The sequence below is a fragment of the Pieris napi genome, chromosome 21, assembly GCF_905475465.1.
Source record: "Pieris napi chromosome 21, ilPieNapi1.2, whole genome shotgun sequence".
Classification (NCBI taxonomy): Eukaryota; Metazoa; Arthropoda; class Insecta; order Lepidoptera; family Pieridae; genus Pieris; species Pieris napi.
Genome location: NC_062254.1, coordinates 5954851 through 5973782, shown reverse-complemented (window position 1 = coordinate 5973782; position 18932 = coordinate 5954851). Strand labels below are relative to the sequence as shown.

Genomic DNA, 18932 nt, shown 5'->3' with positions numbered 1-18932 from the left:
TTAAAAAGACATATCAATTATTGTATCAACTTACAACTATCAAGTGACATATCACGATAAAACTCAGTTAATGAAAAAAAAATCATATTTCTGTATGTTTTGATACATTGGAAATATTGTAACATTTAATTAATCATTTTTAAAATCGTAACATATATTTCATAAGGTACTTTACAATACGTTTTCAATCGATTTGTAAAATGGATCTATGCGGAACGTCTTTTTACGAAATTATATCTTAAGCAAGTTTTATGCTAAAATCGTGAGCAAGTTGAAGAAAAGGTGGGGCTCAAACTAGCTCACTAGCACCTAAATATTGGTACAACATTTTTAATATTCCGACCTTTTGTCGAAATGGAAGATAAACGCGTGCTCATTTCTTATATTTTTAAAGGAATGACTTAAGATTGGATATTAGTGTTTGCTGTTCTTATATACTATGATTATCACTTAAGAACTGTGTTATGTATACTTTGATAGAAATCCTTTTGGGCCTTGGAGTGCTTGGCACTCTGGTGACAGTCATATCTGCATGTGTTTGTGGTTGCAGAAATTCCAATCAGAAGTAAGTACTATTATTATGTTCCAACTTTACTAAGTTATTTAAAGAGTTGTATTAGTCATATGTTTTTGTATCATTGAATTAATTACATACCAGGTATGTAACCTAGTCATTTGCCCAATTTTAAATAAAGCAAAATATGTAAAATATGAATTTGAAATCTAAACAATCCATTTTTTAACAGAAGTGAGTTGGTTGGCACAGCGGGAGTGGTCAAAATTCATTTGGATGAGGAGGCTCCATCCCCAACGCCAACCACTCCAGCTTCTATTAAGCGGTTTGTCTCAATTTCCGCATGCCCTTACCCTGAATTTTAACTTTTTGAGGGCTAACATAGATGTTAAATGTAGTATTAACATATAATAGAAAATTTGGCTTTAATTGTATACTAGAATGTTAGATTTCTACTTTGGGGAAAGCACCAGTGAAGTATATGCCAGTATGCCAAAATTCTATTGTTAATATTCAGTATTCAAAGGAATTTATTGTGTGCTTCTCTGGTGGTCTTCCTTTACTAATATAAATATCTTGTATTACGCTTTTTGGGTTATTTAAAAATGTAGATTATTTTAATAATTTGAAAAAATTAACATATTTATATATTTGAAAATAATGCATGGTACAGAATTATAAAAAACTTGATGATTACTTGTTGATTAATCTGTTACAGTCAAACTGTTATTTACTGTCCTTATTTCTGTCTTTGGATTTTACATACTAATGATGAACAAATTAACATTGTCATAAGTGTCTTTCAAATTATGCTTTTAATGAAACCTAAAAATACAATTTCCATGTAATAATAGATTCTCATATTAAAAATTATTTTGTAGAGCCTCTACTCAAAATAGTCAGCGAAGTTTACCAGAAATACCACATCCAGTTGGCAGACATGATAGTGGAGATACGGCTTCAGAAATTTATGCAACAGTTAATTTGGATGAAGGTAAATATATTGTGTATTGGGGCAACAATAATAAACATTTTATTTAATGTCTAAACTATATGAATACCTACTACCTATAAAAAAAAATAACATGATGTTGGTAGTTACATGACATTAAGTGAAACCAAGTAGGCTGTTTATATACTACATATACACCCGAGTACAGTATATATATATATATACTATGTGCCCATCATCATGAGAGCTTTATTAATTTATAATACTTTTCTTCAATAGTGCCCTTAAGGGGTTCACTTAAATTATTAAAATGGATACACTTATTTCAAGTGGATATCAATTCGAATATCGCTCATTGAATAAAATATGAATTCAAAAATCGTGTGGATAGGATTATTTATTGGACGTATTTGAATACGACGTATTTTCGTCATGTCATTTGAAGTGTACTCGAATGATACACGCCCGCATTCCAAAGTGAAGACTCGGCGAAACTTGCGTTTTCATAAATCTTCAGTCACTTGTGCCTTTTCTGAAGTTTGAACTAATTTTTATAAGCCGAAGAACGTGAAGGGCTTTTAGAATTGTAACGCCTTGGATTAAAACATATTTGTAGTTTCTCTAAAAAGGGATTTTCTATGTTTCATTAAGAGCAATGCCGAAAGCATGCCATGATAAACCTTTTCCACGTCGTCACTTAAGGATTTTATTTAAACGAGGACGGGTTTTAGCTCCTCTTTTACTGTATTAATTATGAATTTGTTTTTTCATCATGCATTGAACATCCCAGTGCCGTAGCTTCTAGTTATATCCAGCCTTAGATGCTTCAGGAATGTCAGCGGATCAATATTAATATGTTATATTTTCCTTCAGCTTTTCTATTAGAATAGTAATAATAGGCTTTATTATGTAAATGTACCGAGACTAAGACCTCGATACCTCGGTACATAGCCTAAAGCTTTCCTGCCACGTTCAACAAAGACTATTTAGCGTTATACACCCTCAATTTAAAAGATATATGCGACATTCTGTCATCAATTACGAAATGCATTCTCAGGAAATATAGTGACTAAACATGATTTTTTACTTAATAATAATTACAGACAATGATACATTGATATTATTATTAATCATTTTAGTATTTCGAATTATTAACACGTAGATCCGGCTTACAACGCTTTTTTGGGTGAGTATTTACGACATACAAGCTCGAAGAAAATTGTATTGGGTTTTGATTCTTAGCTATTTCTTTTTGTTTTAAAACAAAACATACTTGACTTCAAAACGTATCAATCTAGTGATTGAAGAAATGTTGAAGATATATTCTGCCGAGTGTTTTAATGTTACCTACACCGCAACCGTAGTGATTGATTGCGATCACGATATCGATCAATGATAAGCTGATAATTATCAATTAATGGATTCATTAAAGATCCGACAGGTTTTATTCGATAGGAATCTATAATTATGATGGTAGCAATTAGCAAAAAATAACTTTATCTATAAATTATTGCAGCGAACAAGGTCGCTGCAACGACGTCAAGAGATCACCCATACGAGCATGCCTACGCCAAACTGCAAAATGAAAGCCATAATATGTAAGCATTCCTGCAATATTTGTTTAAATTATCCATAGGTAGTTTTCGCCATGCCTTGTTGTCCGCATGAATCTAGGTACTAATGTACATAATTAAAAGCTTCTGTCAAAATGTTTATTTGCATCAGCTCGTAACATTCCATATATGGAGATAATGCTAATTTAATAAACCTGAAAAACTTGTGTATACTTTAAGAACTTTTTGCTTCGTATCTAAACGTGAATTCGTTAAAAATATATCAGCAACGTTATATGTATTTATAAGTTATAACGATCGTTCATATTATCGAGATCCTATCACTTATCGCAAGACCTTTAATATAAGGTCGTCTGAGAGGCGACACGACATATCGTGACAAGAAAGATATTTTTGGTATTTGTTGCGCATTGTACTATTAGAAAATAGCTCCGAAATATCCTAGACATGTGCTGACTGTTTGAGATTGTACTATGTATATTAAAACACACCGTAGCACGATGTCTACAGACGCATCCTGGGGGTCTAGACAAGATGGCTTAACAGTAGTGTATGTAGACAGTCGAAAACTAAATTTGTATGGAAATGACAGTTCGTGTCGAAAAGTTTTAATACAAATTTTGTTTTTGACTTTCTACATACACTACTGTTAAGGCATCTTGACTGAGGCTGTTGAAACGGGTCAGTCACGAGCTTATCCAAGATTTTGTTGGTTCTGGGGTCCGCGGAAAGCCTTAATGAAGCTTATTAAGCATAAGCTAGGTTAGCCTGTAATTAAGTCTGCACCTATGCAGACTAATCTGTTGGTGGACCTGTATTACATAATGGACTAATAAGCCACTAAGATTTAGAGTCCCCCAGAGACTCTACGGAATCTACGAGACTCTTAAATCGGGCTAAGTTTTAAAATACGTAAAACCACCTTGGGAACTTGTCGCAGGCATACTTAATGTGCTGGTATATTGGTAAAGACAAGTTGAATATGTGAGTTAAATACGTGGAGCTATCCGAACCAATTAGGTGAGCGTCTGGGAGTTTAAATTTTTGTTCTGTGTTTAAGAAAAAGTCACGAACAAAACTATAATTGTGGACAGCGTCTTCGGCCTATGAGATCAAAAACTTATTCCGACCTAAACTTTACTTCCGAACATATCCTTGTTAGATACCCAAACGTACATTTCTCCATATTTCTTTAGAAAAATTTAGAAATAAATTTAGTAAATTTGGGCTAACGATTTCGTTAATTTAGTACATTCTTAGCGTAGCGTTAATGACTGTTATCAAAAAAGTATTTGATGTTGACATTCATTAGTTCTTAGAGCAGTGTTGGCCTAGTGGCTTCAACGTGCGACTCTCATACCTGAGGTCGTAGGTTCGACCCCGGCTGTGCACCAATGGACTTTCTTTCTATGTGCGCATTTAACATTTGCTCGAACGGTGAAGGAAAACATCGTGAGGAAACCGACATGTCTTTGACCCAAAAAGTCGAAGTCGTGTGTCAGGCACTGGAGGCTGATCACCTACTTGCCTATTAGATTTAAAAATGATCATGAAACAGATTCAGAAATCTGAGGCCAAGACCTAAAAAGAGGTAGCGCCACTGATTTATTTTTTATACATTAGTTCTTACCCTAATTTATTTGTTTTCTTTTAGAACTGTTGAAATAACGACGGACGAAAGTTCCGAAGTCGAGATTCAAATAGATGAGAGGGAAGCGACGCCGTCAGCTGCAGGTATGTGATAAGAGAAGTCTTTTTAGTTCACGCATTAGTGTACTACGGGGCTTTAGTTATATGATGATGTGTTTAACTACAAAAAATTTGGTTATCAATTTGAACAATACATGTGCTCCACATAATCGCGGTGCGTGGCAAAAACTTCTTGAAATAACACTCAGTTGTGGAACGACTGACGTCGAGGTGGAATTTTGTATTCTGCCTCGACGACCGATGATGACAGATGCAGCTATTAAAAGTTTGGAACTCCTCCGGTAAATGCGTTAGAAAATACCCTTAGAGAGAAATTAGAGAATTATCACTAAATAAATTCAAATCGTTAAACGTAAATTAATCAATAAAGCTTTTTATAAATTTTACGAGTAGGTACTTAAATGATCCTAATCCTTGGGATTGATTTGCTCCAGTTCAAACAATTTGTATAACTCAAAACTTAGCGATTAAAAAGAGTGGCGGAAAGTTTCTTGCCAGTTCTTCTTGCCCGCTCTACGCCCTTGAACTGGTAGTAAATGTAAATATACAATTAATTTAACTTCTTTTTTGACGTGCATAAGTGTTCCTGTTTACCTATATGAATAAAATATTTTGATTTTGAGTTTGGCGTTGACGATTCGAATGGCTCTACGTTGAATACGGTAATGGAAGGAGCTGGTACTGGGAAGCTCCCGCCCAGAGATGAGAACAGTACTTCATGTGGGGCCGAATATACGCATTATAGGGTAGCAAGCGGCCCGGAGTAAATAATAAAAATAGTAATTATTTATTTGCAAGAATATGGTACAGAAATGTTATGGTGGTACAATCGAAACTTCGCATATTCTGCCACACATAATAGCGAGCATTTGTCCTAAAAGGTAGAATTTTACATAGAAGTTACATTACAATTCGAGTCATATCATTATAGTCAATACTCATATTATTTTATCACATTATTAAAATATATTATTACGTTATCAATTTTAATTGTAATGTTTCACTTAAATAATAAGTAATAGGATATTATTTATTTCCAAAAGTGGTATATTAAGTCGATTTTTAAAAAGTCTAGTAGTAGTTGGAACATCTTTGAATGTTTTTGGTAAATTTTTATAAAACTTGATTACAATAGGTATTTTTCGCATACAATACCAGATTAATTTTAGGCAAACCAATTTCTCCTGTCTTTCGGCAGCCCATTTCCATTAGCCGCGTACTGACTGAGCGAGCAGCCTCGCGAGGCTGCCTCGCGAGGCAAATCCTCGGTCGGTCAAGACGTGCCTCGCCCGAGGCAAACGCACGCGCTGCCTCGCCCGAGCGTGCCGCGGCCCGAGCCGAACGTTGTCGGTTTTTGTCGATGTTCAAAGGCGCCTCAGTACGTTTGCCGCGCTCACTCAAGACGGTAGTGTTTTGCCTCGCTTATTCGTTGCGTGTTAGTTGTGCGTCATGGATAAAGAACAGTGTCTTAAATTAATACGACTATATGGTGAATATAGACGACTTTGGGATGCGCAATGTCCTGATTACACAAATAGAGGACTAAGGGAAGATGCATGGAGAAAAATAAGCCAGGAAATGAACCTTCCAATAGCTGAATTAAAGAAAAAAATGGACTCTTTACTAGGGTCTTACAGGAGGGAAAAGTCGAGAGAAAAAAAAAGCCGAATCACAGGATCAGGTATTTATTATTTAATGTTTATGATTAGGGTTAACAACATTCATTTTATTATATTCAAAGTTACATCGGTTTTTATATTATTTCTAATATTATTTCTAATATTATTTTTTTTTATTTTATACTGCAGGTCGTGGTGAAATATATGTTTCGAATTGGTATGCCTATGAAGCCTTCAGTTTTCTAGGAGATAGAAATCACCCAGGAAATACACAAGATACTTTAGGTGAAGAAGTGAGTACCTATTATTTACTGATAATTATTCTGCCAAGAAATTGCTTCGTTTGTTATGAAATGTCTCCCTAAATGTGAACGTATTTCTTTTATATTTGTTGATCCTCGCCGTGGTATGGCTTGAATAGATAGCATTGATGACATTTCTGTATCCTGTCGCCATCGGCCGGGTATTACTGTCCCTTCAACTTCGGCATCGAATGATCCTGGGGGAGTGAACCTTTGTGAGGAAGCTAAATCTCTACGCAAGTAGTTATATAAGCATATGGTAGTCAATACGACTTTCGTAGCTTTTTCTGGTTCTAATAGTAGCGGCTTCCTCAGTACTCTAAAAACGGAGCTTAAAATGCCAAAGGCATTCTCCACAACTCTTCTTGCTCTGGACAGCCTGTAATTGAAAATCCTTTCCATTGAACCTCTTTCTGGAGTACCTTCATAAGGTTTCAATGTGTAATCATTGAGAGCAAAAGCTTTATCGCCTAGAATAAAATAGGGCACTGCAATTTTATACGGTATTTGTAATATTTCTGGCGAAGGAATGTTCAATTCCTTCTTTTCGACCTTTTTATATAAATTGGTATTTTTAAACACACCGCCATCTGATATACGTCCTTTGCTGCCAACGTCTACGTACAGAAATTTATAGTTAGCGTCAACTAAAGCAAACAGCACTATACTTGGAAACATTTTGTAACAGTCATAATCATTGCCACTATTTATCGGCGACTGTAATATAACATGCTTCCCATCCATTGCTCCTATGACATGTGGGAAATTCCATTTGCTCTCAAACTCTTTCGCTATGGTAAGCCACTCTTCTTCGGATGATGGTATCTGTAAATAAAATTAAGTAATAATTTCTATCTTTACAGAATGCAAGTCTGGATAATACTCGAAATGATGACGGTTATAACGAAGAAAAAAATGAAACTTCAAACTCGACGACAACGGAAGGACCTAAACAAAAGTCAACTAGACCTAAAAAGAGATCCAAAATGAACGAAAGTGATGATCTTACTGATAACGCCATATCTGAAGCATTAACACTCTTACAACAGTGTGCAAGCGATAATATATCAGAAAAAAATGATCCCTATAATGTGTATGGCCAATATATAGGAAATGAGTTGAGAAAGTATGATAAAATTACATTAGCATACGTAAAAAATGCAATAAATAAAATTATCTTTGATGCAGACATGGGAGCATACAGTGGTTATAGTTATTATACTCAATCATATGGTGAACACGATAATTTAAGATATATGTCTCATCCCTCTTCCTCATCGACGCCATCTACATATTCGATGCCTGCTGCCTCACCAATGCCTTCTACCTCACCGATGCCTCCTACTTCACCGATGCCTCCTACTTCACCGATGCCTCCTGCCTCATCGATGCCTTCTACTTCACCGATGCCTGCTGCCTCACCAATGCCTCCTATCTCACCAATTTCGATGCCTCCCCCTCCTCCTTCTCCAGCTCCTCATCATTAAATATTTGTTTGTTTAATTTTCTTATATTATTTGTCCAATTTTCTAATCAGATTAATAAAAAAATAATAAAAATATGTAATTTTATTTTACCTTAACATAATCCTTTAACACCTCAATTATAGCATCACAGACTTCAGGAACTATAACCGATATCCTTTGTTTTGATATACGAAATAGATACTGTAGACTGGTATAAGAATCTCCTGTGGCCAAAAATCTCAACGTCACTAATAATCTTTCCCTAGCGGATATTGCTTCTCAAAAATTTGTGTCCTTCTTGCTTATTTTGGCGTTTATGAGAGAATACACATTGTCAAATTCGATTTTACTCATTCGAGTGAAATTTTTTTCTTCGTCATCGAAGCACAACTCTTCAAATAATCTGTTCCCAGCCTGTAATCTATTTTTGTATAAGAGTTTAATCCAAAAACGTTTAGTTTTCTGTTTTCTTTTTTTTGCAAGCCTTAGAATTATTAAAAAGGCAGTGGTAGCGACAGCTTTCCGAATGTGCGGCCTCATGGTGGTCTCGGGCAAACTATACGGGCACGCGCGGTCTCTATTCGACTTCAAGTTAAACTGAGCGTCGATGCTCACGATGGCTCGGACTTGCCGCGCGAGGCAGCCTCGGATTAGAAAACTTACAGACCGAGGCTGCCTCGCGCGGCAAACGTTGCGAAGCAAACGTCCGAGGCTGCTTCGCGAGGCTGCTCGCTCAGTCAGTACGCGGCTAATGACTTAAAAATATTTATGTTTTTGTGAACGAATAATAAGGACATTTCTATAATATACATACTGAGAAGAAATACAATTTTAAGCTTCTTAAACAAAGATCAGATCGTCTCAAGATAGTTTGCTTCACAAATTGCTGTAATATTTTTTTTATCCTTAAATACATGATATATGCATGATAAGCAGCTAATACCGTATCATGGTAAGCAGTTTCCCTTAATCGTTTTAACACATAAACGAACCTGTCTATTTTGTTCTCTAATTTTTCAATATGTGCTTGCCAATTCAAATTAATACATTTATTCACAAATAAATACGCATAAGTTAAATATATAAGTATGTTCGCAATGTAACATGTAAACTGCAAATATCGTATGTAATAATATGCTAATTCAATTAATCAATAACGAAAAAAACAATAACTAACTTTTAAATATAATAACTGTATTACACATTGTATCTAATGTACCCGAAAATACGTATACCCATATTCTCCATTTTATTGTTTTTATATTGTAAGTCCATGTGTATCTTTGAGTTATATGAATGAATTCTGTTAGTTTTGGTCATGTTTATTTGTAGATTATTTGGTTTCGTCCAGTATTTAGTTGATGGATAAAGTGTCTTGCCTTGTTGAGCACACCAAACTTTTAGGAGGCTAACTTCTTCCAAATGACCACGTGAAAGTCATTCTATGTCAACGCCCAGTATTCCGATGCTGGCTGAAGCTTTGATGAGAGTAGCGACAAAGGGTATTTCGATCTTGCTTTAAATTAGCACGATATACTTGCATTACTGGTTGTGTATACTGCATTAGTATAATTGTCTATTAAATGGTTTCTTATGACGGATTTCTCTGTACTGTGTAGAAGATGAAATGATGCGTGAGAATGGCCCTATTGTATTCATATGGTTTCAATAATAACATTGTTAACAACTTTTTCATATCTATTTAAAATATTTTCCTGTTGTGTCTAGTAGATATGCAAGACTAGCTATTGTTTTGATAAACTTCCATAGTACTGATAATATTCGATGTCAGAACTCAATCGCGTATGACTTTATAATAGACTAGCGACCTGCCCCACTTGGCAATTGTAACTCGGAAACCTTGAAAAATTATATACATATACTTTCTTCATGAATCATTCTAGATATTGGTGTTAAATACCGTGCAGTAGTTTATCGCGACAGACATGTACCAAATTTGTAAATTTGTTTATTAAGTTTGTTTATTTAAAAAAGTGAATGTTGCGGCTTCTTGGAATGACAGGACTATATCGGCCGAAATTATTAGCGAATTAGATCTTCGCACGTCTCTCTCAAAAGAACGTTGTGATTGCCCCATGCGTTGTTCATATTACCTTTCTTTTTGCGATTTTAGTACTCACCATTCGCATTTTATATTTACTAAAGATTCGTCCTATTCTTTCTATACTGCATTTTTTCTTATAACAACGTCCGAAACAGTGACAATAATGAATTAAATTATGTAATTAGACGTCTTTACTTTACTTTGCAAAGCGCAACGCACTAGAGAGCGGCGTCGGCGCAGTTAAATTGGTAGCTCCGTCCATACGTAAACAAGACAGCGGCGGTGGACTGACTGGAAATATAGTCCACAGTTTTTCTTTTTTTCGAACTAGTGTGGAATCAGCTGCTGGTCTTGAGGTGTCGATGTGTTGCGGGATGGCCCCTTACGGGCTTACCGTAATCTGTACTGTAGACTCGTTCGTCCAATAATATAAATATAACGTGTGGCACTCGGGGACTGCCGCGGTAAAGCTATTGCATAGCATTTTTTATGTATTTATAATTATTTATTTATTTTTTATTTATGCAGTATTTTTTCTCTTAGATACTAATTCAGTTTTTTCTTTGGTATTACTTCAATCTACCACTATAACGTAACGTAACGTCATCGTGTGTTAGGCTGTTTTCGTTACGGAATTTCTTGATTCGGTCGCCGCGCTCAAAGCCCGCGATAAAATCTATGCAATAGCTTAAAAGGTTCTTATTATTTTTATTTCAGAATCAGTGCCGATTTCGGCATCCGTGGCCATAAGCGGCCAATTGCCGTCGAGTCAGGAGCTGCCTTACATTACACCGCCTTCGCCGAGACCGATCCCCGAGCCCGCAGTTCACTTTAGTGGGGATTCAACTGATTCTGCCAGTAAGCTATTAATAATACGATTCTGCGTCAGCAAAGAGCCTTTGATCATATGGATTTAGTCTGGTGAATGAACGACTTAATAAGTATTTAGTATTTATCTGAAATAAATGTGATTATATTTCTATTCGATTCTATTTGGCAGAATGTAAAGTGTTATTGAAAATAGTCTGGAAATAGATGGCTTTAAAAGGCGTTAGGGAAGGAAGAAAACTCGTAAATAATCTTTACTTTATCTAAACATCCAATATTCTGAATGATTTTTACGTCTATCACGTGACCCAAACAGTAAGACCGTTACCATTAATTAGTCGACTATGACAACATGCTTGATAGATTATATTTCTTCATCTCTCTAATTTTGTTTCATGTCTTGGAGTCGGAGACTCTTTTTGGTCGGAATATAAGGTTTTTACGTGCTTACAGGCATGTTCCGTCATAGGCAATTGCTGCGACGCCATCTTGCTTAGTCAAGAGTTTTGGCGGGCTCTTGAAACTATGTTTAATTTGAATTTTCAAAGCCAATAGTTGATTATAAATAATCATTTATATAGGTTATAAAGTCACTAAAAAATAATCTTAAATGGTTTTTAATTTTTGGTTTGGTTGTTGATCTAGTCAAAATTCTTATATTGAATATGAATCAAAACAAAGAAATAGAAATATATAATATGTGCACTATATTATATATAAATAGAAAAAAAAACAAATCTGCACTACTTAACAATACCAAAAGAAAACTCTTTATAAAATTAAGGTTTCGTTATGTATATATTACTTCTTTTTTTTTTAATTTTTCGGCTGTATGAATATAAATTGTATTTTTCAGAGGGCTACACAAGTATATCAGTACGGGAGCCACTGAGTAACATTCGTGCTCAAACCATCAAACCATCTCAACCCCACTATGCCACCGTATCTGATGATTCTGGTAATCATAATTTTATTAGTACATTTCTAGCATTAAATAGTTACATATATGTATTATTAGTATGTAAAAAAGTTCTAGTGCGCGCGACATCATCCGGAATTACGTCATCCCAGTCTAGTTTTAATTAATTATTTAATTTAATTATTAATACTTCATTGCATACAGAAATATAATACAATTGACATACTGATGTAAACCTGATCTAAGGCTGGATTTAATCTCACGCCGACCGCACGAGCACCGTCGGCGCTGATGGTCGAGATATATGAACTTCTAGGAAGCGTTTTTGAATGATGCGTAGCTATCAGCGCGCACGGTGGTCAGCGCTGATGGCTGCGCGGCCGTACGCGTCGCGCGTCAGCGCCACGTAGCTGTCAGCGCTGACGATCGCTAGAGCGCCTCTGCTTTCAGTGAGCGTTGTAGTGTCGAACGGAGCGGACGTCGTCAGCGTGTACAGTCATGACTAATCGCGAAGTGGATACAGGTCAAGTTAGGTAGTACAAAGCAGCAATAACTAATACACTCCGCATTTTGGTCTTCGTCTGTACAGTAAGGCGGTCAGTACGATACTGAAACGAGCCACGCTGAGCCTCAGCGCTGATGAACTACGCCCTGATCTATGAGCGCTGACGGTGAGCGTGAGACTAAATTCAGCCTACTAAAGTCATGTTTTAATTGCTTTGTTTTGTACCATTAGCAAATAACTATAATATGTCTTATGTATTTTTGCACTTCTGATTACCTTATCAAATTTAATTTCTTTTTGTATTATATTTCTGTACATGCAACGAAGTGTTAATAAATAAAATCAAAATAAATAATATATTATACTAAAAGGTTCAAAAGTTTACGAAAGGATTTAAATTAATAAATATTATTAAGTACGTAACACCTAATTTGGCTGTGATGGTGTGAAAGTCAGAGTATGTACGTAAGGGTATGTATGTGGGGTATGCTCATATATATATTCTTAATATTTCTTATAAGCATATTCCGCAATAGCTTAAATAATTAATAAGCTTTTCTGTAGAAAAAATATTAAAAGTTTGTTGATATTGTTTAGTAAGATATAAATATTTGAATACAATTATTATTATCAATATAGAATAGAGTTATTTAAATGTAAATTAAATATTGATTTTTTTAGACGAAATGTACGCGGCAATAGAAGAAGCGAGCGTCGGCGAAGGTTCGGACACGTACGCTCAGATTCCGGACCCGCGAACACGAAGGACCACGACTCAAGCGATTGTTCAACAACCACCCTCAGATAACACACATACACACGAAGTTACTGTTCATGCAAGGTATTTATACTATGTCTAAATAGGGTGTTAGCCAAGTGAAACCTTGAAAGTGTGTCTCTCAAACCTGAGGTCGTAGGTTCGATTCCCGGCTGTGCATGAATGGAGTTTCTGCCTATGTGCCCATTTGACACTCGCTCGTACGGTACAGTAAAACATCGTGAGGAAACCGACATGCCTAAGACCCAAAATAGTCATCGGCGTGTGTGAGGCATAGGAGGCCAATCACCTACTTGCCTATTAGATTGACAAGTGATCTTGAAACAGATTTAAAATCTGAGGCCCAGACCTAAAAAGGTTGTAGCAGCACTGGTTTATTTTTTGTTGTTTTTTTTACAATATTACTAAAACTTTAATTTTAAAAAGTAATACATTTTCAGGAGAAGTGCACCACCTGAAGTCGGTGCCTCGACATCTCATAGTACACATTCTCGACAAGGTATATGTGTTTTTATAACATTATTTTCTAAACAAATTGCTTCAAAATGTAACTGGTATTTTTGAACCGACGTTAGTTTATTTGTTCTAGTTCAATATGAAATAGTTATCTTTGGTTAAGTAGAAAGTCTTGTTATGATAAGAATGATTTATTTTTATACAATAAAAACATTTCCAGCATCAATGTCGTCATGTTCGAACTCCGCGGGTGCGTTAGGATCTCCGAAGCCAGAGAAGCGTCAGGCAAACTCACCTTTACCTCCACCGCCGCAAGCGCACGATCCCAAACATCACCGGATAAATAGTGCCAGTAATATATCTTCTTTATTAACAAAATGGTCTATTTTGGTATATTTCTAGACTGAGAGGCTCTTGTTCGTAAAATAAGTATTTTCAATCCCTTAGAAATGTGTTAGCGATTCATAAATGGTAAGGCCCGTAGAATGTCTATCAAACTTAAATCTTGTTTAAAAAGCTGTCAAAACATTTTTTTTGTATAAAGTTTGACATGTTTGTCAGAGATACGTTTGAGAATATGTGCCTTTTATAATACAATATAATATACATAAATACAAGTAAAAGATAAATGAATTAAAATTCATCAATCCATCTTCATCGTCATTAAGGACTTTTAACTTTTTTTTCACGTCAATAACCTATTTGCAGGTGATCTCCACTTCAATCATGATAAACTCAGGCGAAGTCTTAACGAAAAGCACCAACGAAACAACAGCTGTGTCAGTTCCTCGGACTTCTACGGCTGCAACTATCCCGTTGAAAAACACCGGTTTAGTTCCGGGGACTTGATAAGACCCCTCGTCGCTAAAGAACTCAATTTTGACATTGATCAAAAGGAACAAGCGGATAATCTGTACAATTCCATCGAAGGACCAAATCTGAGCGACTACTCTTCCGCCGACGCTAATACTAGTATAAACTCGGAGCGGGCCACGGAAAGCCCTTCCAGAAACGTCGAGGAAATGTACGCAAAGGTGATAAAGAAAGCTAAAACGAAAGAAGAGACAAAAAAAGTCAAAGACTCCAATGAAGAGAAATTGAAGTTTCGCGGGGACGATCCCGGATACGAGACTATAGATCGAAAACAATCCGTTCACGGATACGAAACGATATCAAGGAAACGGAAGAGCCAGAACCAAGATCCCGGCTACGAAACGGTAAAAGAAATGCACATCGGACAAAACTTCACCAACAATAACCTCAAACACTTGGAGTCCGACAGTGGACCGAATAGCATCATCAGCAATGACGCCGGCTACGAGCTGATAGCCAAAACAGACAACAATGCGTCGGACTCCGACCCGAACTACGAAGTTTTAAGGAATAACCCACCGACCCCGCCATACGCGACCATAAGTTCCAATTACAAAGTACAAGCGACGTATTCCACAGTGAACAAACGAACGGGCAAATACAGCAGTCTGCCAAACAATAACGAACCGAGTGTCGAGCCTAACTACGAGTCCATGACGAATGACCCGATATACACGACTGGGAGCGAATCGGACCCCAACTACGAGTCGGTGAGGCCTAAAGAGCCGAATTACGAAAGCGTAAACGCCCAAGACCCGAATTACGAGTCTCTCAGGGGAAAAGACCCAAAATATGAATCGGTCCGGTCGAAAAACTCCAGACACGACTCGGTCCGGTCCAAAAACGATCCTAACTACGAGAGTGTGAAATATTTTGAGCTTTCGAAGAAGGAGCCGCCTTACGAGAAGGTCGATATGGGTGAGAATTCTGGTATCGAAAGGTCCGATTCCTCTGCGGGTTACGAGAGGATAAATATATCGAACAATAGGGAACCGAAGAGTATTAACAATAGTGATTGCACCGTGAGTGATTACTTCCAAGTTTAATACCAAAATTTAGTATTTTTGAACATTTACCTGTGTAATTTGAGATTGCTTTTATTTATTCATGCGAATTTTGAATATTACAATTAAGAATGTCGTTGACGATATTGTTAATTAGCCGGTTAGAACGAATTGTAGGTAAACGGAGGAGTAATCTGAGAAGTGGTAACAGTTTTATTCATTGACGGGTTGAGTTCCTATATTCATTTTATTAATAAGCGGCCTCGTTATAGATGAAAAATTGAACATTAATCTAATTTTGAATATAGAATGTCGCGTCAGGAAACAATAAGTCTTATGAAGTACGCCATAAAGATTAATTTCCTTTAAAGTCCTATTAAACAGGTCATGAATTTGAAGGTTGTATTTGTATATAATTTAACGATAAATAATAAAATTAATATATGAACCACCCAAATATATGTATTAAATACAGTCACAATAATTTGGAATGGAAATAACATTCCAATAGAAAATTCCTAGCGAAACCCGTATAGATGACAGACCGACTTAACAATCCTATTCCTTATATATCTGTGATATGTATTGTAACACAATTTTTCATTCACCCGAAAGAAATTGGAAACATTTTAAAATTTTGTAATCTCCATTTTTGTGTGTTCGTAATTTTAACACCAACTTTTTTATAATTGTACAACGCGATTGTAAATACCGCTATTTATTAGTATATAGACTATATTTAGTAAGACACATAGTGTCCGTAAGTCTGTCCAGTCATACCCACATTAGCAATAATCAAATATGTAATGCGCATACGACAAACTTTATGGCATTTCTAGATATTCCAAAAGAACACTAGAATACACCAAGGAATGTCATGTCCTTATATAGATAACGTTTAATATAACATAGGTATTTTTTAATTAAAGCAAAGAATGCTATTCTTTAAAAAAAGTTTCACTTTGAATTAATAATCTCCTACGTTCTTTTGAAGTCGGATAAAAATTTATAAAAGACTGGATCCTTTTTCTCCGGGCGTAGTGATGGTTTTTTTTATTCAACTTTTCAATTCAATACAGCTATACCTTGGTAATTTTAATCTTATTCACATTGTACCCTCAGTTCATAGTGTCATCACATAAACGTTTGCACGTACTCAATACAATAATGTCACTGAACACTTCTACTAATCGTACGTTAAGGGGCTAAACCGATTACAAGACGGTCGTATTACCAGAAGTAATGTCTTCTTTTATTTTTACTATTTCAATTCAGATCCATAAAGAAAGCCATAAAGTTTGTCACGTTATTGTAATAGTGCCTTGTAGACGCACAAAATGATTCTTGCATTTGGTATGGTCATTCCCAATTCTCTTAATGCAATTATAAGTATTATTCGCAATGGTGATTCTAATATATTTTCTAGTTAAGTTTTGTTTTAAGAATGTTATGTTTGTTACTTTTTATAACTTGAAAGTTGAGTGTTTCCTTTATTGCCAATAAGTGCATAATTATAGTACAGTACCTGAGAGAATTATTAAGAACTGATTGTGCTAAATAGGTACATTATAGTCCATAGGTACTTAGGAATCACATAGTACATTTTACAATTTTGAGTTGTTTTTTTTCAGACTTAAACATAATTTAATGCTCTATGTCACAATAGTTATATATAAAGCAACATAAACTTAATAGTGACTATTCTTATAAGTTTGACTAATCAATTCTGTACTTATGTCATATTTATAATAATGTAATCATTCCAAAATATTACACAAAACAATGTCATTAACACATATTATCAAAATACAAGTATAAATGCCATATTCTATAAATTGTCTTTTCTTTAAAAAATCCTCGCTAACTAACAATTTACACTAAAATATTCTGGAGCAGTCACGACTATGTAGACGGATTTTTTTGAATAAGTAAGTATTTTTATGTAGGACGTATTAGGCCGGGAGATAGTGACACAAAATAGTGGGTCATTTGTACCAGTAGGCGGTTCTTCGGGGGTCTTATATTACTCAATCAAAAAAAAAAATGATGGTCAGAGCGCTGGTACCGGCGGCCCAATCGCGTGGGCGTTAGTCGAACTCGTCGGATTAATTACGAATGTCAAACGATTTGTATCAAAAATTCTAGTATTTTCCGATAGTCCATACAAAAATAAGAGGTGGTAGTGTCATGCCATACTTCTCCGGTGTGACTTACAGCCCGCCATACCGACGCGAATGCGTCAATTTAAAAAAAAGTCAACCGTTTGTACCAGGCTAATTTTTGCACACCATCATCGTCGTGCAGCCATTCACGAAAATCACTATGCCATACTTTTCGGACGGTTCCAAATGGCTGCCATAGCGCCGAAAATTTTTTTCACCACCTCCCACAGGTATGGCATTATCAGACTTCTATTTAAGATCATACAGGAATGTTGAAAAAAAATTTTTAGGCTGGTACGAATCGTTTGGCAAAAAAAAAGAAGACCCAAATTACATAAATAAATGTTCAAAACAATTTAAGCCTGCTATAAGTTTAATTTAGCAGAGTACTTCCCAAAAAAAATAGTAGGTGTGAAAGAAGAGCAAGGTGAACAATTACACCAAGATATGGAAAAAAAATACCAGAAAAGAACGCTTAAAGATAACTACTGTTAGACGCTTTAGAGAGACCTTCAAGAGGGAGGGGGCTTACCATGAGCCCTTATTGCGGGCCTATTGACAACCTACAACTGAGATGCTTCGCTTTATATTCATACATCAAAAAATCAGCCCGTTTATGTTTCCACGTGACCTTCGCGGTACTCAGATTTCGTTCATTAAATTTATATAAAAATTCGTACCATGACCTCGTGACTAATTTTTCGTTTCGCCTTCGAACTATGACAGAATAGGCGAATCTAAAAAAGTTACTTTTTGATCATCTTTTTTGTATCGAAATGTCTAAAACATAAAATATGTATATTAATAAGATGTCTATGTCTAATGTAGTTAAAATGTTATATTTCGGATCTTGAAGAGAGCTAAGTTTGTAGGCTGGTTTCCAATAGTAGCTAGTATGGCTGTAGTAAATATACAAAAAAAGTAAAGTAAGGTAAAGTATAAGACAATATTTGTAAAATGTTAAGAAAAAAATTTGAAACGTTGGGCCTTACGGCCCTTTCACACGGCAGTCCAGTTTTGCAGGATCGGTTTTTTACGGTATCCTGCTAAACTGGACGCTGTGTTCACATGGCAGTTCAGTTTTGCAGGATTCAGTAAAAAGCTGGTCCCGCAAAACTAGACTGCCGTATGAACACGGTTGCATCCTGTTTTTTACCATTCCTACGCCGGTTATCAGGTGAAATGGACGTGAATACTTTCCGAAT

The 18932-nt window shown here is 35.7% G+C and overlaps 2 protein-coding genes and 1 long non-coding RNA gene across 4 annotated transcripts; 2 read left to right on the top strand and 1 right to left on the bottom strand.

Moving 5' to 3' along the window:
* Positions 1 to 20: 20 nt before the first annotated feature.
* Positions 21 to 17126, top strand: LOC125060215. 2 transcript variants are annotated; one of them, XM_047665002.1, is made up of 11 exons: positions 21 to 565; positions 747 to 839; positions 1396 to 1508; positions 2983 to 3064; positions 4695 to 4774; positions 10920 to 11060; positions 11887 to 11988; positions 13136 to 13295; positions 13673 to 13731; positions 13909 to 14040; positions 14397 to 17126. In XM_047665002.1, exons 1-11 carry the CDS (start codon positions 465 to 467, stop codon positions 15605 to 15607), a joined length of 2274 nt encoding a protein of 757 aa, XP_047520958.1. In that variant the 5' UTR covers positions 21 to 464; the 3' UTR covers positions 15608 to 17126. The 2 variants fall into 2 exon arrangements, with proteins under 2 accessions (XP_047520958.1, XP_047520959.1); XM_047665003.1 differs by lacking the exon at positions 747 to 839.
* Positions 6059 to 8249, top strand: LOC125060216 (myosin tail region-interacting protein MTI1-like). Its single transcript, XM_047665004.1, has 3 exons — positions 6059 to 6431; positions 6559 to 6662; positions 7535 to 8249. Exons 1-3 carry the CDS (start codon positions 6200 to 6202, stop codon positions 8156 to 8158), a joined length of 960 nt encoding a protein of 319 aa, XP_047520960.1. The 5' UTR covers positions 6059 to 6199; the 3' UTR covers positions 8159 to 8249.
* LOC125060217 lies at positions 6518 to 8386 on the bottom strand. Its single transcript, XR_007118814.1, has 2 exons — positions 8249 to 8386; positions 6518 to 7496 (listed from the first exon to the last, which is right to left on the bottom strand). It is a non-coding gene; the product is annotated as an uncharacterized LOC125060217 (long non-coding RNA).
* Positions 17127 to 18932: the final 1806 nt, after the last annotated feature.

Excerpts from the sequence above, each read along its gene's own strand:
- LOC125060215 (XM_047665002.1), top strand. The coding sequence starts at position 465 with ATGTATACTTTGATAGAAATCCTTTTGGGCCTTGGAGTGCTTGGCACT. Across the intron at positions 11,989-13,135 it reads CACCGTATCTGATGATTCTG|ACGAAATGTACGCGGCAATA; the intron begins GTAATCATAATT and ends TGATTTTTTTAG. Across the intron at positions 13,732-13,908 it reads TAGTACACATTCTCGACAAG|CATCAATGTCGTCATGTTCG; the intron begins GTATATGTGTTT and ends AAACATTTCCAG.
- LOC125060216 (XM_047665004.1), top strand. The coding sequence starts at position 6,200 with ATGGATAAAGAACAGTGTCTTAAATTAATACGACTATATGGTGAATAT. Across the intron at positions 6,432-6,558 it reads AAGCCGAATCACAGGATCAG|GTCGTGGTGAAATATATGTT; the intron begins GTATTTATTATT and ends TTTATACTGCAG. Across the intron at positions 6,663-7,534 it reads AAGATACTTTAGGTGAAGAA|AATGCAAGTCTGGATAATAC; the intron begins GTGAGTACCTAT and ends CTATCTTTACAG.